This window comes from Cystoisospora suis (assembly GCF_002600585.1).
Source record: "Cystoisospora suis strain Wien I chromosome Unknown contig_3034, whole genome shotgun sequence".
Lineage (NCBI taxonomy): Eukaryota > Apicomplexa > Conoidasida > Eucoccidiorida > Sarcocystidae > Cystoisospora > Cystoisospora suis.
Genome location: NW_027155829.1, coordinates 1 through 21,302, shown reverse-complemented (window position 1 = coordinate 21,302; position 21,302 = coordinate 1). Strand labels below are relative to the sequence as shown.

Below are 21,302 nucleotides of genomic sequence, written 5' to 3'. Positions count from 1 at the left end.
TAGATAGATAGATGAAAGATAAAAGACCCCCAAGGAAGAGATAAAAATCTCCACTCAGGTAAATCTCGAAGCATACTGGACATACCGTTTAGAGATATGGGCTCGTATATGTGTCTTTGAAGGAACTTCGATTTATCTTAGTCTATCTCTATCTATCTATAGCCGATGAGATACCGCAACGATCTTTCTATTTGCGCTCTGTTTGCTTCTCTCTCTCCCAGAGTCTTTCAAAACGTCAATCATCATCTACACATCTATATATATATATACATCTACATACATATACATATATACGTATAGGATGTGTATATATACAGGCATAATCATGGAACAGCACACTTACTCTACAACCCTACCTCATCCACATTACATGTATATGTATCTACATATATGTATATGTATGCACTTGTATGTATACATCTATGTAGGCATGCAGATGAACTGTGGAGACCTTTGCCATGAGTCGTTGTGTGTTGCCGTGTCTCGTCTCTTGTAGATCAACTGGCCTCTCCTGTGGATCACGGGGTACGAGACGACACTCTTAGAAAACTGTCTTCTCCAAAGCGTCTCCTAGCTCCCCTTGAAAGAACACATTCTACCCTTCTATACACATACCTATATCTATACATCTATACATATCTGTCTAAACTTCTATATATCTTCGATACTACATACCCAGTAGCAAGTCTATACTTCTCCATGGGTAAGATTTCTGTCTATCTCGCTGTACGACACTCTCAAGGAGATATACATACATATAGATACATATCTCTAAACAGAGATATATACATGCAGACAGATATGATAGAAATACATATATATGCGTAGATAGATGGATAGATGCTTCGGAAGTGAGTGCATAGCTGTATTTTGGTATAGATGTGAAAAGACAGATGCATGTATAGATAGAAGTCTCCTCGCGTGTGTTGAGTATGAAGACGGATGGAAGTTCGTGTCTTGTGTTGTCTTCTTCTTACCGAAGATCTTTTTGCTTTCGTCGAGAATTCCTACAAGAGCCGTACTACTTCCATAGCTCGTCGCATGTATATACGCCTGAGTGATAGCCTCCTTAGCTAGCTTGGCAACGTCCATATCTTCTTCTCCTTCTTTTTGTCTTTCAGATTCTCTTCTTTCTTCTTTCTCTCCTCCACCTTCCCCCACCCCTCCTTGTCCCTCTTCTGCCTTCCTTGAGGCATCTCCTCTATCGTGAGAGGAAGAGGAAGAGGAAGAAGAGGAAGAAGAAGAGGGAGAGGTACTTCGATGAGACGTGCGATTTTGTTTAACGTGATAGATGAATCTGAGAGAGCCCTTCATGAGATCTTGCGCAAAGAGCTGGGGATTGATGCCTGCAAGATCTTGCCATTCGCTTACTCCATCTGCAACGCCTAGGGAATTACAAGAAGAGCTGACAAACCAGGCATCTTCTCCGCCTCTGTATCTCTTATCATCTCTCGGGATACAATACGACCCCAGCCACAGACGCAGTCGGGAAGATGGTCTCACGACGTCTGCGCTTTCTTTCTTCTTATGCGCAGCAGGCAGATGAGAGAGAGACGAAGACAACGACGAGGGGAGACCAGCAGAGGATGATAAGCATGAAGAAGAAGAAGAGAGTAATGAAGAATTTGAGGAAGCGTGATATGATAGAGAAGAAGAGGAAGAAGAAGAAGAAGGAGGAGGAGGAAAGGAAGGCCTCGGTGAGAGACAGAGAGATGAAGAAACATGACGGGCACTCGAGGAGGAATAGAAAGAAGAAGAAAGAAGGTGAGAATGACGAGTTGGGTCTCTTTTATGAGAGCTTTTCTTCTTCTTGTCGTCTGATAAAGAACTTCGCCGATCCTCTGAAGTGTCTTCACGTCTTTCCCGAAGTCTCTCCCCTTGTACACTCATATGACCTCTCTTGCTGTTGTGCTTCTTGTGCTTTCGCCTTCTTCTCCCCCGTTCTTCGTCTTCTCTTCTTCCTCTCCACCCTCCAACTACGAGAAGATCCACAATACACAACGGGAAATCTCTTAGGCATCCAGTCAAGCGAGACGTGTGGCTCTTCGCATCGAGCCACATGCCCTTTCTTACTATACGTGACGAAGAAGAAGAAGACGAAGAAGAAGAAGAACATATCTGCATGGAAGGATGACTGCTCGGCCATCTTCGTCTTTTTTCTCCTTCTCCTTCCTCTTTTCTTCCTCCTTCACTCTGTCTGTCTCTTCCTCCTCTTCTTTCTTCTCCGCCCACTCTACCTGGACTTGCCACGTTCATCGCGTTTCTATTGGAGATGGGATAATAGAAGAGACCGGGTCTTCTCCTGGTGGATAGACCCTCCTCCTCGACTTGGAATTCGTCGCAGAGATCTTCTTCCTTCTCATCCCCCAGAGACACTGTATTCGACCGATGGATGTGAACTACCGAACCTCCTGGCCCACAAGAAGAAAAAGAAGAAGAAGATGAATACGTCGATGTATGACGCTGCGGCTCATGGGGTGAAGGTCCGGAGGAGGAGGAGGAAGAAGATGCGTAGAAGGTATTCATCGTATCTTTTTCTTCATGTGCTTCTTTCTCTTTCAGTTTGTCGAGTGTATGTGCATCTTGTGCATGCGGAGGAGATCTTCCATTCCGGGTGCCCGGTGTCTCTCTGGTAGAAGGAGAGATAATATTTACAGAGAAAGACTGGGACGAAGATGGAGAAGAAGACGAGAGAGAAGAAGAAGAGATAGGATGATTTAAGGAAGGCGTATAATGATGGAGCTGCTGAGAAGGGGGAGAATGATCGGCTGTCCTTGATGCGTCGGGGCTAGACGAAAGAGAAGAAGAAGAAGAAGCAGAAAGGTGATGTCTATGAGAGAACTTTCCACCTCTCTCTTTCTCTCTCTCTTCAGGAGATACAATCTGAATGCATGCAGGAGGATTCTGAGAAGTTGAAGAGGAAGAAGAGAAAGAAGACGAAAGAGGAGGAAAGATAGAAAGATGGTCGGAAGAAGAGGAGGCGCTGCTATCGGATGTGGTTGTAATAGAGTCACTAGACATAAGGCCTCCTAGGGATTCCACAGAAGAAGAAGAAGAGGAAGAAGAAGAAGAAGACTTCTTACATGATAAGGATGAAACCTCCGCCTTCCCTGTCTTCTCGCCTTCTTTCTTCATCTTTCCTCCCCGCCGCGAAAAAGCTATCAAGGCCTCTAAATCTCTAAGAATGCACAGCAAAAGAAAAAGACACAAAGATAAAGATACAGAGATAGAGAAAGACAGATATACAGAGATCTACTGAAAGTACATACCTAGACACACCAGGGTCAGAGAGATATGCAGGTACATATGCCTACACTCCCAACTACATATACACACATGAGACATTCCTACATACATAGAAAGGTAAATAGATAGACATAGATAGATATAGAGAGATAGATAGATTAAAGATAGGTAGATAAATAGATTAAAGCTAGATAAAAAAATAGATTAAAGATAGATAGATAGATTAAAGATAGATAGGAAAATAGAAACGTTTCTCTCGCCCTCTCGCTCTCCCTCTCTCTCTATAGTGGTTTGTGACTTTATATACAAATAGAGAGAAAGAGAGAGAGAAAAGCGTAGGTATCTCTTTCTATATCGACGTATGACTACAACATGTATGAGGATATAGTTCTGCGTGAAGGAGACATATATGACTACTATGTACTTGCTTGAGACATGCCTCGGGCTTCAGCCAGGAAGAGAGTAGAAGAGGCTAAAGAAAAAGAAAGAAAGAAAGACTTTCAAGAATAGATATGCCATCTATAGACACACACAGAACAACAAGATTCATATTCCTTTATACATATACATACGCATATAAACATATATATATATATATAGAGAGAGAGAGAGAGAGACAATTACGATAGAAGCCAGTAGGGCGTATATAGAAGAACGACTATGTATGTATGTGTATCTTTTTATCTATCCAGATATGCCTACGTACATATATGTCTCTACATATGTATATCTCTATACAGTCTAAAGGCAAGGATGAAAGAGAAAGAAGAGGAAGACCGGACGGCCTACATACATATGCACCCACGTGAGAGGATAATAAGGGCAGAAGCAGAGGCACCCCAACAGAAGAAAAGGAGAGACGAGAGACATGAAGAGAACACAGTGAAAAGAAGAAGAAGAGAAAAAGAAGAAAAGAAAAGAGAAGAAGAGAGAAGAAGAAGAAGAGAGAAGAAGATTGTGTACCTCTTTTGAGTGTGGGCCAGAAATTTTTGCAGTGTAGAAGGATTCTTTCTAGGTGGCAGTCTCCAACTCCCTAAAGACTTTCCTCTAAGCAGATTTCTCTCTCTTGAAAAGATGTCCTCTTCTTCTTCGATGCCGTGTTGTTCTCCTTCTCTCTTCTTCTCTTCTTCTTCTTCTTCGTGAATATCGATCTTCCTGGAGATTGCCTCCCTTGCCTTCTTCTCCTCTACGCAGTCAGACACATGGAGAGCCGCAGCATTTCCTTCTTTGCTTCTTCTTCTTCTTCTTATCGTACTGTTTAGACTTTCTTCTTCTTCTCCGTCACTTGCCGAAGAAGAGCTCTCCTCACTCCCGGTGTCTTGGGTATGAAGAGTCTTCTTCTTCCTATTCTTCTTCTTCTCCTCCTCCTCCTTGTCAACACGAGTATCGGTGCTACAAACAAGCGAAGGCGAAGGACTCCCTGGGAGAGAAGAAGAAGAAGGATGCTGTATAGCAGATTTGGGCTCTTTTTCTTCTTTGCGTTGAGAATCTTCTTTCTCGTGGAGTCTTTTCATCTTCTTCTCTCCCTCTTCACTTTCGCGTCTTCTGACTCTTTCTGTTGATCTTTCCTGTTCTTTCTCTTCTTTCTTCTTCTTTTCTTCTTCTCGGGGAATCTCTCTTCCTAGGTAAGAAGAAGATGAGGCAAAGTCTTGTATATTCTTATCTATCTCTCCTCTCGCACTTCTTCTTCGATGTGGCGTCTTGATAGAAACGTCTTCTTCTTTTTCTCCTTCATTTCCCCGCTTATCCTCTATCTCTTGAGACATGTCATCGTTCTTCTTAAGACAGGGAAGGAGAATCTCTTCCACATTTTCATTCTCTTCTTCTTTTCTTCCTTGTATCCTTCTCTCTTCATTCTCTCCTTCTTCCTCTTCTCTTTCATCGAAATCTAGATCATCTTTGCAGGTCGCTTTGAGAAGCTCCACAGGAGAGGGACGAAGTAAAGAAGGAGAAGAAGAAGAGGCCATCTCTAGGCTGTCCGTAGAAGAAGAAGACGAGGTACCAGAGGAAGGGACAGGAATTCTCTTCTCTCTTCCATAGTGTGAATCTTCTTCTTCTATTTCATTTCTCTCCTTTTGTTTGCCCGTCTCATCCTCGTCTTCCTCTTTGACATCCTTCCTGCTCGGAGATGTCTTCTTTTTCTTTTGCTTCTTATTCTTGTTCTTCTTCTTCTTCGTATCCCTACTCTTCTTCTTGTTCTTTCTCTTCTCGGAAGAGGATAACGAGGAAGACGATGAGCGAGAAGAAGAGGAGCGAAGATCTCTTCTTCCTCTTATCAATACTTTCATCGCGCTCTCTGTCTTCTGGTCGTTCTTCGGGGAGAGCAAAGTCCCTCCTGGAACGGAGAGACACCTCGCACCAAGAGGAAGAGGAAAGGAGAGAGACAGAGAAGAAGAAGATAAGACGGAGGAAGGGCGCTCCTGATCTAATACAGACGATGAAGGGCCCTTCATGTCTGAAGAACGAGGAGGAACAAAAGAGGAGAGAGAAGAAGACTGGGGAGCAACGATGCTAGAGGAAGGAAAAAGGACTTCACGACCGGGGTGAGAAATAGAAAGATCTTCTTTGCCTTTTGCCGAAAAGCTTTCACTTAGAAAAGAAGAAGAAGAACGTGTTTGCGAGGGGTTCATTCCACCTGTTAAAAAGGGCGGCTGGTCAGGCAGAGGGCCTTGAAGAAGAAAGTGTGCTTCTTGTTCTTCTTCACCCCCCTGCCGGCCCACTCCTCGACCTGCTGACGATGAGAAGAGAGGGCATGTCTCTCTCGGTCTCCCTTGATCTTCTTCTCCTCGAAGGAGGAGAGAAGAAGAAGGAGTGGGGTGCTGCGAAAGAGGCCCATGGGGGTGCAAAGGCGGCGGCGCTGCTTTTCCTAGATCTTCAGCACCCCCTGAGACATGTGAGGAACTTCCCGGCGAAGAAGAGTAAGATGAACTGTTCTCCTTCTGCTTCTTCTCTTCCTGCTTTTTTGAATCTGCTATCTTAGGCAATGAGAATGTGAGAGAATTCACCTCTGAAGAAGAAGAAGAAGAAAGCAACGGAGACGAAGAGGAAGAAGAAGAAGGGACAGGAGAAAGAGCGCTACTAGGTGATTGCCCTGAAGAAGAAGGCAGGACTATCGCTACCGTAGAAGAAGAAGGCGTTGAGACAACGGTAAAGTGCGGCGGCACATCCAGACGAGAAGAAGAAGAGGGAGGACGAAGAGAACTAGAAGAAAAAGAAGTAGGATCTCTTCCTGGAGTGGAAGATGGATCAAAAGTCTCATGATAGCTATGTCTTCGGTGTCTATACACGGGAGAAGAAGAAGAAGGGAGATCGTGAGAGTGAGCATCGACTCTTCTGTGATCTTCTCTACTAGAGTGGGGAGGCCTATCTTCTCTTGTATCTACTGCAACTGACAAGAACCCCGCCCTCTCTATAGTACCTAGGCATTCTGTCTTCGTTCTTCTTCTTCTCCTACTACTACTACTATGGAGATGCGAAGAGGGAGAATGAGAATGAAGACGATAGAAATGAGAGGAATGATGAGAATGAAGGCTCTCCTCCTCCTCCTCGGAAGCAGCCGCAGCAGTAGGATGATGACGATGCCTGTGGAGACGACTAGGAGAATGAGAATGAGAAGAAGAGAGATGTGGAAGACTACGAGGATGTAGACAATGACAGAGATGTCTGTGGAATGGGTACGGTTCTTCTTCTCCTCTCCCGTTCCTTTCTTTCTTGCTTTCTTCTTCTTCTCCTTCTCTCCGTGTCACAAGCATAGCATCGACAGGGATAGGTGTAGACGTCCAGAGCTTCTTTCGGAGCATGTGCTTATTCGACAGAACAGCAGGCGAAGAGACAAGGCGATGGGAATGAGAAGACGTAGTAGGAGAAGAGGAAGAGTCATATCTTCCCCCCCCCCTATCACGAGCACATGACGAAAAGACAGAAGGATGGAGACAAGAAGAAGATTGTTCTCTATCTTCTTTTTCTCCTTGAAGATGATAGAAACCTTCCCGAGAAGAGAGATGGGGTGCCTGGTATCTACGTCTGTTTTGAGGGGTGTGGTCACGATGCATCACGACCATCTTCTCATACCTCTCTCTCTCAGGTCCTCCTCCTTTCACGAGCTTCTCCATCTCTTGGTCTTTCTCGTTGTTCTCGCTCTTGCGACTAGATGACGTGCCTCGGCGATGATCGAAAGGAAGAGGTGAGAGAGAAGAAAAAGAAGAGGAAAGAAGAGACGCCCCTCCCCCATGTGCAAGGGCGAGATCATAACAGGTAGGAAAGATGCGATGAGGATGATGAGACTCGTGACCCAAAGACGAAGAAGAAGAAGAACAAGGAAGATCGCGACGACGAGAGAAAGAAGAAGGAGAGGTCGGCGTTGAGGAAGAAGAAGAAGAATGAAAAATGTGATGATGAGGAGGAAAAGGATGAATGGAACGATGGCCATGACGATGAGGATGCGAAGAAGAAGAAGAGAAAGAAGAAGCTAAGACGTTCTTGTGATGTGAATGATGGCGATCATGCAGATCTGCAGGGATCGAATTTCTACTTCTTCTTCTTGACTCTTCGTGTCTATGATGAGAATGAGAAAGAGACCCTTCTTCCGTTAAAGCATGCGGCGACGAGAAAGAAGACCTTTTCTTCCCCTCTCTTTCTCCCTCTTTCTTTTCTTCCTTCTTCCTCTCTGCCCCGTCTCGTCCATCATCCCTCCTTGACGTGAACTTAGATGAGGAAGAAGATGAAGATTGAAGATGATTAGAATGAGGAAGATAAAGAGAAAAATGCTTAGAGTGACGACGAGGGTAGTTAAGAACATCGAAGATAGTCCGAGATCTCCAGTGACACTCGCCTGCTGTCCCTATAGCTGTGGTCGTGTACGCTTTCATCTTCTTCCATTGGGGGGATCTACTTGACGGAAGAGACAAAGCTCTTATCTTCCCAGAAGGATGCGCATGATGGCAAAAAGGACAAGAAGAAGAAGAGGAGCAAGACGCTTCTTCTCCTACGACTAGAGGTCTTCTTCTCTGAGGACATGACTTATAGATATACAAGGAAGGAGGATAGACCATTGAGGAAGAAGAAGAAGAGACGAAGAAGAAGGAAAGATCTCGCATCTTGGAAGATGAAGAAGATGAAGAAGGAGAGGAGGAAGAAGAAGAGGTAAAGGGCGAAGAGACACAACGGTAGGAGGGACGAGGGCAATCAAGACGAGGAGAAGAAGAAGAAGGAGGAGGGTGCTCTTCCCCAAGATGGTGACGAGGGTTATGAGACCTAGGAGAAGCACGTAAAGAAGAGATATAGTCAGCGATGGATCGATCAGTCCAGAAGCTCCTTTTTCTTTCTTCTTCTCCCGGGGCATCAACACAAGAAGAAGAAGTCCACTTGTGAGACAAATCTTCTTCTTCTCCTCCTCCTCTCTTCTTCTTCTTCCATCCCAGCTTAGACCTCTCCTCAGCACTCGCTACATCTCCTCTCTGATCTTCTCCTTCTTCAATCTCCTTCTTCTCATGAATCTTCTCTTCTTCTTTTTTCTGCTCCTCCCGCTGCTTGGTACTGCCCCCCCTCATGGAATCTTCTCCTCCTGATATTTTGATACGATACGCTTCCACAGGATGACCGTCCTTCTCTTCTTCTTCTTCTTCCTCTTGGCCTTTGCCTTTTCCAGAGAAATCCTTCTCCTTCATCTTCTTCTTGTTCTTCTCATCTTTATCTCGGTCATCTTCAGTCCTCTTAAAGACCGGATACAAACAAACCTCTTCTTCTTCTTCCCCTTCTTCTTCTTCTTCCCCTTCTTCATCCACCCCTAACCTCTTCCTCTCTTCTCGGCGACAACCTGTCTCTTCCTTTACATCTTCTTCTTCCTCTTCTTCTTCTTCGGCACCTCTAACTTGCCGAAGACTCGCAAATCTCCTTGCCTTATGACTATCACCCTCATCTTCAGGATCGCGCGATACATGAGAAGAAGAAGAAGGCATGACCTGCTGGAATAGAATCTTCTCAAGAATCTCTTCTTCATCTTCTCTTCCTTCGCTTCGTCTCTCTTCCTTCTCTATCATCTTCTCATCGTCTTCTTTTGCGTGTTTCTTCTTCTTCTCTTTCTCTCCATGAGCGATGCGAGGATACCAAGGAAGTATCGATTCTCCTGTGCGAAGAAGAGAGCCCGGAGAGTCCACGAGACAGCCTTCCCTTTGTCTGTCTAATGCACCTTCCACTCCCATCCCCCTCGTAGTCATCCCTTTCTTCTTCATTGTCTGGCTATATGCGTCGTTACTATCGACCACTTCAGAGGCACGGAGCTTCTCTGTAGTGACGAGAGTATGTTGAGAATCCGTTGTAGACTTCTTTGAGAGGCCTCGGACCAAGGAAGAAGAAGAAAAGAAAGAAGGGGAAGAAGAAAGAGACGGAGCAGAGGTAAAAGAAGAAGAAGACGACGACGAAGCAGAATAGAAAGAGGAGGAAGAAGAAGGAAGAGATGGAGAAGAGGCAAAAGAAAAAGACGAGGAAGAGGAGTTAGAGATCATTGGAGAGGAGGAGGAAGAAGAGCAAACAGAAGAAGACTCATTCTGTAAGGGGCGCGGATGGTCTTCTGAAAAAGTGGGAGGAGGCGAAGCAAGCAGCTTATGAAGATGAGATGGATCAGAATTTCTCTTCATGGCCTTCGTACAGTCTTCAGAAAGCATAGAGTCGTCTGACGAAGGTCTAGAATGAAGAGAAGAAGAAGAAGAAGAAGAGAGAGACTCCTTCCTGTGTGGTAAGGTCTGGGAGATATCCTGGTGTACATACACTTCATGATTTCTATAGTCATCGTCTTTCATTCCCTCTCCTGTCTCTATCTCTTCTTCACCCAGTCTAGGATTCTCTTCCTTTTTCTTCTTCTTTTCTTCTTCTTGCTTCTCCTTCTTCTTCTTCTCTTCAACAAGTGAGTATGCATCTCTGGGAGATACAGATGCCCCATGCTTCTCCTTCATAAGATTCGAGAGCTCGCCTTCTTGTTCTTCTTCTTCTTCTTTTGCTCTTCTTTCTCTTTCTTTCTTTTCTTCTTCTTCTTTCACGAGATCTTTCTGCTTCTTCTTCTTCTGTTGCAAAGATTGAAAGTGACGCAGAGCCGCTGGACTGAACCCTGTAGAAAATGTTAGGGTCCCTCGATGACTCGATAAGAATGAAGAAGATGAAGCGTTAGGGCATGCACTTCTCTCTTCCTCGTCATCATTCTCTTCCTTCTTCTCTTTCTCTCTCTGTTTCTCTGTCTTCTTCTCCGAAATCTCCTCATTCTTCTCTCTCTTCTTCTTCTTCATCTGGGTAGTCACCTTGTCATGAATCGAATCATCTTCGATATCTTCATTACAGGTTGATCCTCCATCCGTCTGTTCTCTTCTCTCTCCTTTTCTTCTTCTTCTCCTCTGTATCTTGTTTTCGTCTGAATCTTCTTCTTTCTCCTTGCTATCGTAAGCCTCTTCGCTGTCATCCGCTTCTTCCTCCTCTTTATGAGAAAGAGAATCTCTCGAAGACATGAGCGAGGGCAACGCAGCTTGGCCTGCCGCTCGACAAGAAGAAGAAGAAGGTTTGCTACCGTCATGATGGCGAGTGTGCAGTCGAAGAGATCTCGCCTGATAGGGGTGAGAAGAAGAAGACGGCGAAGAAGAAGAAGGAGAGAAGAATGACGAAGCGGATATCTCTTTTCTATCAGATGAAAACAAGTCATCTGTTCCTTCTCTTTCTTCTTCTTCTTGTTCACTTCTTCTCTCTTGTTCTCCTCTCCTTCTTCCTTCTTCTCTTTCTTGCTCTTCTTGTTGAAGAGAGAAGAAGCGACAAGCGCTGTCGAGCTGCTCATGCTCTTCATCCTTCTCCTTCTTGCTATCATGGAAACCGAGATAAGACGAATCGTGACCTTCAGCGGAATCGAACCCATGCTGCTTGATATGATGGCGAGAAGAAGAGGAAAAAGAAGAGGAAGAAGAAGAAGAATGGGAAGGAGAAGGAGAAGGAAGAAACTGAATAAGAGGAGAGGAAGGGCAGCTTAAGGTCGCTGCATGGGGAGGACTGAGACGATGTGAATGAGAAGAATAGCGAGAAGAAGGAAGAAGATTAAAACGCTGATGCCTCTGTAGAAACTTGGCGAGATGGCTCACGTGGAAGTGATGGGGCCCTGGATAGGCCTGAAGATCTCTAAGTAAACCTAGGGTGTGATGAGCGCTTAAGCTTGAAGAAGAAGAAGAAAAGGGAGGAGAAAAAGAAGAAATTGAAGAAGAAGCATTGCTGGAGGGAAGGTTTGTTCCCTTTGGATTGAAGGAGACTGGAGTATTAGGAGGAAAGTCTTGAGAGGAAGAAAAAGAAGAAGAAGGAAGGGACGAGCATGGTGTGAAGGAGGAAGAAGAGAGGAAAGAAGGAGATGAAGAAGAAGAGGAAGAAGGACAGGTATCGAGAAGAGATATAGAAGAATATGGGGGATGAAGAGGCGAGTGAGAATGAAAAGAAGAAGGAGATAGAAGACCAGCGCGAAGAAGTAAAAGACGAGCTCTCTCTCTTCCTAAAGGAATCTGCTTTCTATCTTTCTGTCTGCATGTTGAAGATGGAGAAGTAGTTGACGACGACGATGGTGTACATACACCTGAAAGACAAGGGGGAGGAGACGAAGGACAATCAGTAGCATAAGGCACACGTATCGAATCTTCACATGAAGCAGGAGAAAAAGAAGATGAAGAAGAAGAGAGGCTTCTCCTCTCATCTGTTGAAATTCCAGTTGGAGAAGAAATAGCCCGGGAACTTCGAGAAGAACATGAGACAGCAGATGGAGAAGAAGGGACAGAAGAGAGAAGAGAAGAAGAAGAAGACGAAGATTCTCCTTGAGTTTCTTTGCCTTTGAAATCTCTATGAGAAGAAACAGGAGTCTTCTGACTTTCCCTCATCATCGGCTTCTCCCCCTGTCTTTTCCTCTCTTCTTCTTGAGAAGAAGATCCGGAGAGATATTTCTTTCTTTCTTTCCCATCCATCCTCTTGCCTTAAGATTACTTCGACTCGAAATCCCTTTACAAGAAAACCGATACCATCTTCTCTACGACAAAATACAGAAGAAGAGAAGAAAGAGAAAATTCACATCTTCTTCGTCGTGAGAATAGCTCGACAATCTAAGTGTCGCAAGAAAGAAGGAACGAAAAGGTGAGAGAAGAGGAAGACGAAGAAAGGAGAGAAGGAAAAGAAAGATACATTTTGTCCTTGAGAAGAAAAGGACGAAGAGCTGGGAAGAAGAGAATACAGAGACTTTCCTCTTTCTCTTCTTCTTCTTCTCTTCACTTTCTCTCCTTCACGCCTCCGACCTCTTCACGCTTCTTTTCCTCTCAGGAGAAAGAGCAAGAAATCTCCGCTGCGAGCTTCTGCAGAAAGACAAAAAGGCAGCAACGGACAGGGGGAGAAAGGAGACGAAGAAATAAAACGAAGAAGAGGGCAAAATGAAGAAGAAGATGGTCAAAAGAGGTCAGAAGAAGAAAATGTTGGAAAGAGAAAGAGAAGAAGCCTCATTTTCTTCTTGATAAAGTCGAACAGAAAGAGGCAATCAGACATCCACCATGATTGATGCGGTCGGTGTATGTACACCCCGGAACAGGACCCCTACGTCAGATGAATGAAAAGCATCTTCTTCCGGTAAAGAAGAGAGACTGAGAGAAGCGAGACTTCGTAAAACATGCATAACAAAGAAAAGACGGCTTACAAGATCGACGTCTTTCTGAGAAAGAAATGCCAAGGAAAGAGAGAAAAGAGAAAGAGAGAAAAAAGAAAGAGTGACCAAAGGATTTAACTTTCTCGCATGAGTCTATGTAGAATGCTCCTGTAATGGAGACGGCTGATTAAGATGAAGAGAAGGAAAGAAGCAAAGACGGAGACGCGGGGACAGATATCTTTCTCTTGTCTTTTTCTTGACTTCTGGAATCTATCTATCTGTCCACCGTCTCTCTTTCTTCACTACATTCATCACCTTCTTCCTCTCTCTCTCTCTACTTGTTCTCTTTCTCCTCTTCTCCCTCCTCCCCTTTTTAGTAATTCATGAAAAGGTCCTTCAAGCGGTACAGAGAGAGAAAGAAAGAATGAAAAAGCGAAAGAGGGGGGTTTGCGACTACATTAGGAGAGAAGAAACGGTATCCGATGCGCAGCTTATGACCTAAGTTTGTATATTTATCCTGCTCTCCAAGAAAGCGAGAATGAAAGAAAGACGGGAAGAGTGATAGAAGAAAAGAAGATGCTCTTTTCCTTCTTCTTTTTCTTTCCTCTTCGGGATGCCGAAAGAGCGCTTGACCAACTTCTGACAAGCATGAAAAAGAAACGGAGAGAAGACGAGAAAGGTAAAGAAGAAGGAAAAGAAGAGGGAATCTATCTCTTTCTTTAGAAAAAAGAAGAGACAGAAGATCAAAGAACTGAAAGAAAAAGAAAAGGAGACGGAGAGACCTTTTTCTTCACCTTCCGGGCTCCGTGGATTGCGCTGAATTCTCTCTGTTGTTTAGGGTTCACAGCTTCTTCTTCTTTTCTTCTTCTTCTTTCGCAAAGAACCGCGAAATCTCATTTAAAGCTTCTTCTTTGCATAGCGAAACATCATCTTTGAAAGAAAAGAAAGAAAAAAAGTCTCCTATTTCTCTCTTCCTTCCCTGCTTCTTCTCCGGACCCAATCGACAAAGAACTCCGTAAGAAAAGCAACCGACAGATTATCCAGCTATCTATCTCTCTATCTCTCTATCTCTCTATCCATTCAAACTCACCTCGTGATCGGTCTTTTCTTTCTCTCTTCGCGTTAGTAACCTAACCGCCTGTTGAGCTAAGAGAGCGCTTCTCGTCATTCATGGAAGAAGCCTTTACCGGAGCGAGACGACAGCCCAACAGCAACTCCACCGCAGTGAAAAAGAGAAAGAGAGAGATGAAGCGTGAGGCGAGACAAGGAGTAAACGACGGAAGAAGACGAGGAGTATTCAAAGGTTCGTGTTTTTCTTCGTCTTCTTCGTAGAAACGCCGAGAACCACTCTATGATGGTGGCTGGGAGAACAAAGGAAGAAGAGCGTCTCGGCTTATAAACGGTCGTAGGGTGAGAGAGAGAGAGCGCGGGTTCTGGTCAGGCGGAAAAGAACAAGCGGGACTGCCAAGAGAGGAAAGTCAAGAGAGAGAAAGAGAGAGAGATACACGGACGGTCTTCTTCTACTTTTTGTCTTCTCTTTTTCTCAGAGATTTGTCCTAAGATACATGCGCGGAGTGAGATAATAGAGAGAATGACCATGAGAAGAGAAGAGTCTTAAAGAAATCCGACTGAATAAAAATAAGAAAGGAAGGGTAGATATCTACGCGAGAAATGGAAAACAAGAGAGAATAGATGCATCAATGGAAAGAGGCATCTCTCTTTTCCTTATAGAACTTGATCCAGTTCTCTCATGTCTTTCTCCTGTCTCCTCCTCTCTTTTCACCTGCCTCTTCAGTCTTTCCCCTTCCTCTCCCGGCATGTATCTTAACACGGTTGTCGACAGTTATTTGATGTCTTCAGAAGTTCATCTATCTCTATCTATCCATCTATATCTCTATCTAGCTATCTATATCTCTATCTATCCATCTATATCTCTATCTAGCTATCTATATCTCTAGCTATCTATTCATCTTTCCAGCTAGTTATACTATTTAGAATCGCGTCTTCATGTATCTCTACATACGAAGACGAAAAAGAAAGAAGAAGAGCCAAACCTGTCTCTCCTTTCTTCCCTTCCGCTGCTTGCCCAGACAAGCACGATATCTCTCCCTCTCTACATCTCTCTCTGTATGTGTATATAGCGTCAGACGGGAAGGAGCATAGACAACTCCCCAGGCGAGGAAAGAGAGAGCATAGAGGCTGTTCTTTTGTGCCAGATATGTATCCATCCTCCTAGCTATGGATATAAAACGTTCCAAGAGAGCTATTACAAGAGAGTGTTTTCTACGAAGTCTTTCTGTTGTCATCTCCATACATACATATCTAGATATCTCTCTACAGGTGTGTTTAGGTGTGCTTATTGGAAAGAGAGAGAGACTGAGAAGGAATGTTTTCGTTCTTCTCCTCTTCGTGTCTAGAGAAACAAAGAGCCTTATCTTGTGGTAAAGAATCTCTCCATTCCTTTACAAGTAGTCCGTGAGAAGAGCCGTCTCTCATTTCTCTCATGTAGCGCGGACAGTTTATCTCTCCTTCTACCTTACTTCGCCGGAGTGGAACACCAGTGAGAAGACATTGACCTAACTTTCCATGAAGCAGAAGAAGAAAAGAACGAGATGACGAAGATATGAGACAAGAGCGAAGGGGGGGGAGGTGTGCGATTCGATGAAGAGGAGAAGAAAGAAAGAAAAGTCAAGAAGCAGAAAAACGGATTTCGAGCCTTTACGATCTAATTACAGAGATCGAGAAAGATGAAGAGAAGGATAATGCTCTATCTTCTCCCCTATCAAAGGAGCATCTCCACCTTGGACCTTTCTGTATACATGAAAGACTCTATCTTTCTCTCTATCTACCGTTATCTATCAGTTAATCTATCTTTAGAACAACACAGATGAGGCACCCGTATCTTTCTTTCTCTCCTATCTCTCTGTAGGTGGACTTGAATAGCTAGCTATAGGAGTGCAACTGTCAGAATTTAAGTGGCTTATTTGCTTTTCTCTTGTCTGTCCATCCATCGATCCACTCTCCGATCTCTCCAAAACTCATTCCTCTCTCTCTCTTTCTCTTATCCCTTCACTTAGCTTGAATGGCCGGTACCTGATCAGCAAGCAGTCGTCGCGCTACTTTCTCTCTCACTCTCTCTTGTATTGCCTCTTTCCTTCTTCTTGGTCCTTCACTGTCTTCTCTTCTTTCATACAAAATTCTTCGATCCCTCCTTGAAGAATGCCATCGCCCTTCTTCACACATTCTTCGACAGATCATCGATTCTTCTAGACAGCGCGGATGCTCTCCCTTCCTCTCTATCTTCTTCTCCCTTCTTCTCTTCTCTTGTCTTCCTCTTCTCTCTTCCCTTTCTTTCCTTCTTTCTCCTACGATGTTCATCATTCACCCTCTATGTCTGTCTCGTTCCATTCCTGTGTATCGCTCTTACTACTTCTTTCGCTTTCTGTATCTCCCGTCAGCTGCTATAAGTCTCTCTTAACCGCATACCTCTAGGAGACAGAACGAAACTAAACACCTGTAGAGGGGGGGGGGAGGGATAACCGAGAAAGGAAGGTATGGAGAAGGCCGCATAAAGAATGTTTTGGTCTATGTTGCCTTCTATGGATGCAGGCATCTGGAAGGCTCGATCAAGGCTGGTAGGAGAGATGAAGAGCTCATGGATGAGACAATAGAGAGGGAAGAAGAGAAAGGGAGTCCATACTAGTCTATCTCCGTAGCGGTAGTTGTGGCGGAAGAAGAAGGAGAGAGGAGACAGAGACAGAGACACACACGTACCAGGGGTTCAAAGACAGTCGATGACTGGAGATCACCCGACGTGTAACCCCAAAAGTGGGGATTCCAAACGAAAGACAAGGAAGGAAAGAGAATGACGAAACGAAAGAAGGGGAATGCAGGAATGAACGGGAAAGAAACACTCATTCCATAGAAGTTCGCATTCTCCTCTGGTCGTCTCCTGCAGTTGTGTAGTTGGCGGCTCTCTTCATTTCTTTGCATGTGGTTGTCCAGTCTAATACTGATGGACTCTTCGAATATAAGCCGAGAAGTGAATCTTTGAATGCCGGCGCGATTTTCATCGTTCAGATGGGTGACCCTAGGTTTTCTTTACCAAGACTTCTCTTTCCTTCTTTGTCTCCTTCTCTTCTTTACTTCTCTCTTGTACGGTTTCGCTTTTCTTCTACCCAAGTGAAAAGAGTGAGAGCTTTCTGAGCTCTCTTTTCCTTTTTTCTTTCACTCTTCTGAAGGAGAGAATGCCGTCCTCGTCATTCATGACCCTCATCATCCTCTTCTCTCCCCCCTCTGTTTTAACAACGACGCATCTCTTGTTCACTTCTCTCCAAGTCAGAGGTTCTTGTCTCCTCTCTTTCTCATTTTCTTCATTCGTCCAAGTGTATCTACCTGTCTACCTACCGGCGCGATCTTCTTTATCATTTTCCCAAAGAAAGATTCTTTCTTCTTGTCTCTCGTTCTCCAGCTAGGAAAGATGATGGACCTTATATGCTTCTTCATGCTGATGTAGAACGCAGTGAACAGACGGTCTTCTCCTCCTCTCTTCTCTCTCTCTGTCTTTCCTCTCCCCCCTTTCTTCCCTCTCTCTCTCCTGTTTTTTGTCTTCTCTGTGGTTTCCTTCTCTCTCTCCCTTTCGTTCTTTCATCTCTTTCTTTCTCTCTTCTCTTGCAGCGAGAATGAAGGTTCTTCTTCCTTTTCTTTTCAACTGACTGGTCGGTCTCGTTTGTCGGGAGAGGAGACAAGGAGAGGTCACGAACTGTAGAAGGAATGAAGCGTTCTTGTCTCTTTCTCTGAGATAAGACAGGAAGACTTTTCACTTCTTTCCTTTGCTTCTCCTTTCTGTTTTGAGGAAAGGCAAGAAGAGAAGAGCAACTCGTCCATCTCTTGTCTACCTACCCGTCCGTTTTACACATCGACTTCATTCTTCTTCTCTTCGTATTCTTCTCTTTCTTTGACAACCTCTGCATGTGTGTGTATACTTTGTATATGCCGAGAGGATAAAAAGATCATGGAGAAGATCTGTGGCCTTCTCTCTTTTCAGCGAGGCTAACGCCAATACTCTTACTAGGACAAGAAGAAGAAGAAGGAGACGAAACATCAATCTTCCTTGTTGTCTTCCGTCATCTCTCTTTCTCTCTCTCTCCTTTTTCACATTTCTACAGAAGATCGGACGACCTGTCTCTCGGGGGAGGGCTTCTTTTCTGTTCTTCCCCGGTTTGGTGTCTTCTTTCTTCTCATCTTGTTCCTCTTTCTTCTTCCTGCTTCACAAATAAGAAGACCACCTTCTACATCTCTTCTCTCGCGCCCCGTCGCTTTTGCCCCGCCTTCTTTCTTTCTTTGTTTGACGAGATGGAGATGTATCAGAAGCTCCAGTTACTTCGAGATAAACTTAATAGAACCCGTACAGTGTCTTCTTCATCTCAGTCGTCGTCGTCATCCTCCCTCTCTCCTTCTGTCCCAGTAGCTCTTACTGCTTCTCTTCACTCTTCTTCTTCTTCGCTTCAGCATGATCGGACAGACGTTTCTTCTTCTTCTTTATCCTCCTCTACTCTTTCTATGAAAAGGGACCATCTTCTTTCTTCAGGTGAGAAGACCAGCGAAAGATCACCTCAGTCTTCTGTGCATTTCTCTTCTTCACAGGAAGGAGAAGGACAAGGAGAAGGAGGAGGAGATGAGAAGACACCTCCCACATGTCTACAAGTTCCTTCAGAAACTCATACTTCTTGTCTGTCTGGGACTTCTCTCCCTATGGTAGCTAGCCATGATACACGTAAGAAGACAGCATCGATGTCTAGCGATCCAACAGCGATTATTTCCGTGTCTGCTTCCACGACTGAAGTGTCATCCACCTCCAATCCTTCTCTCACACCTCATACAGAGCTGCATAAGAAAAGGATATCTCTTTCCTCTTCTTCTTCTTCGGTCTCTTCTTCATCTATGTCAAACCTTGTCTCTACAGAGTCTCGAGCTGTCAATACTCCTCATTCGCCTCAGCAACATCGACGTATCTTTCTCGTAGAAAAGGAAGAAGTTAGAAAAGAAGTAAAAGTCGAAGGTGGCGGCGAATGCAAAGAGCGACTCGCAAGTGAATGTAGAAATAAGGATCTTTCAGTCGACCGACCGAACGGCATATCTCCCGACAAACCAGACAACGACAAAAATGTAGCCCCTCCCTCGTCTTCTTCTTCTTCTTCTCCTTCTTCTTCTTCTCCTTCTTCTTCTCTCTCTCATGTTGGAGAAGAGAAGAAGAGCCGTGTCTCCAGCATCGCTCCTAGCACGTCGTCCCCAGTCCAGTCCCATTGTCGTAAAGAGTCAAGCACCTCATCTTCTATGGAATCTCCCAGTGAAGATGTCCGTGAGCGAGAAGAAGAAGAAAGAGGAGAGGCTTCATCTTCTTGTTCTTCCTCTTCTGGCCGTTCAAAGAAGGAGCTCCTCGTTGATGTAAAGGATACATGGATAAATCGAAGCTCTGGTAGAGAAAAAGAAGAAGAAGGTGAAAGACGGCAGCGACTACGATGCGAAGAAGACAGACAGGAAGAAGAAGAAATTTCTTCGTGTGTCTCATTAGGACCCTCATCGCCATCACGCGTGTGTACCGGGAACAGGAGGGAGAGGTCCTCTGAGAAAGACGAAGAGAAGCAGCGAAAGAGATTAGGAGGAGATGAAGAGCTAGAAAGAAGATATGAAGCGACTAGACAGAATGAAGAGGCACAACAACAAGAAGAAGAAGAGAAAGAGAGAAAGACGAAGAGAGATGATTGCACGACCATCCCTCATAGTGGTAGACAACTTGACGGTGCCTTGATGAGGAAGCTTCGTGCTTTAGAAGGAGAAGTCGCTGAAGCGCTCCATGGCCTTTCTGTCTCGAGAAATCGATCATCTTCTTCCCTCGTAGAAGATGACAGAGCAGTCAAAGGAGAAAGAAAGCGTGACGAGGGAGAAAAGGAAAAGGAAGAAGCTAACGATGTTGAAGAAGAAGAAGAACCAAGGAAGGGCGAGGGAGACAGACACACCTCAAGGCAACAGGGAGAGATCCGAGGAGGAGGAAGAGGAGAAGAGCCAGGAGGTGAAGATCTCCGTGAGAATGTCTCTCATCATAGAGGAAGAGACCGAAGAATGCTAAAATCTTCTCCCACTCCCACCCCGACGGGTTTGATAGAGAGAGGCGAGATGTCGGATGAATCGATGTCTCAGCATCGAGACCATGAGAGCTCAGCTAGCCGTCTCACTTCTACAACGGCGCCTAGGAGTCGTGAGAGTGCTCTTACTCACCCCCATAGTCATACAAAGAGAAGGGACGCTTCGTCGCATCACGAGGATCCTCTTCCTCTTCAACGAGATAAACTCCACGCAGGTAGCAGCAAAGGCGGGAAAGAACACAGGCTTAAGATGAATGAAGAAGTCCTCCAGCCGTCTCACCGTCATAGTGCGAAAAATCTTTCTCATGACCCGAGAAAGCATCACGATTGCAAGCATGAGGGTGTCTCTCCTCATTTTGATAGATCAATAAGGAGGAGAAGAAGAACATGCAGTCGTAGCCCTAGCTCTCGTTCTGAAGATGGAGAGGAGAGAGGAGAAGCGCATCATGAGGATAAGAAGAAGAAGAAGGCGTCGTATCGATTGTCTTCAATCGACGTCTCTGTAGCTGAAGACTCTCTCGTCTCGTCGCCACGCAGAGATCCCTCCATCCTCGACACCTCACCCGCAGAACTAGCATCGGAGTGCAGTTGCCTAAGAGATTCGAAAGGAAAGAAGAAAAAGGCATATCACTCCTCTTCCTCTTCTTCCTCTTCCTCTCCCAGTCACTCCCATCATCGTCAGGGTCATGGAGATACACATCGCCATCGAAAGAGACAACTTTTGAGTTTTTTTTCTTCTCCTTTGGCGGGTGGAGATGATTCGTCGCCTTCAAGGCCACCACTTTCGTCGACCTTTGCTCGCTCTCCTCTTGTAGAAAATACAGGAGGAGGAGAAGAAGAACAAGCAGAAGAAGAGATCAACATTGAAGAAAGAAAAGAGCAAGGAGAAGAAAAGTCTCCATTGCAACACCGACTTGGTCGTAGCTCTCGTCAGCATCGTTCTTCTCGACATCTCTCACATAGCAGACGTAGAGAAAGAGAAGAAGAAGAAGATGAGAGAAATGACGAGAGCGATAGCGACGGCGGGGATTCGAGGGTAAGAGCATCACACTCTTATTTTTCTTCTCTCTGGGGGATATCTACTCCTCTCGGAGAAGAGAAAAACGCTATAGTTAACGGGATCATACTAGCCGGAGAGAGAGATAGTCTAAAGGTAGATAGATCAAAGACACATACATAGATTAAAGATTGATAGATCAAAGATCGGCGGGAGTTAAGACGTAGATGGAGGGCATTATTAGTTCTTCTTCTTCTTCATCTGACCTCTCTGTCAC

At 44.8% G+C, this 21,302-nt stretch overlaps 2 protein-coding genes across 2 annotated transcripts in view; one reads left to right on the top strand and one right to left on the bottom strand.

Moving 5' to 3' along the window:
* The window catches only part of CSUI_006082 (serine threonine specific protein phosphatase), an 18,754-nt gene extending 4,651 nt beyond the window's left edge, over window positions 1–14,103 (bottom strand). Inside the window, exons 1-2 of the mRNA XM_068066247.1 lie at window positions 4,210–14,103; window positions 978–3,178 (exon numbers count right to left, since the gene is read on the bottom strand). Of these exons, the coding sequence (XP_067921776.1) occupies window positions 978–3,178; window positions 4,210–12,218 (10,210 nt within the window). The 5' untranslated portion in view covers window positions 12,219–14,103. The remainder of the gene's footprint in view (window positions 1–977; window positions 3,179–4,209) is intronic.
* A 2,888-nt stretch (window positions 14,104–16,991) lies between these two features.
* CSUI_006081 (uncharacterized protein) lies at window positions 16,992–21,064 on the top strand (the record flags this gene model as incomplete). Its single annotated transcript, XM_068066246.1, has 1 exon — window positions 16,992–21,064. A coding segment is annotated over exon 1 (2,826 nt), but the record flags the coding sequence as incomplete, so codon positions are not given.
* Window positions 21,065–21,302: the final 238 nt, after the last annotated feature.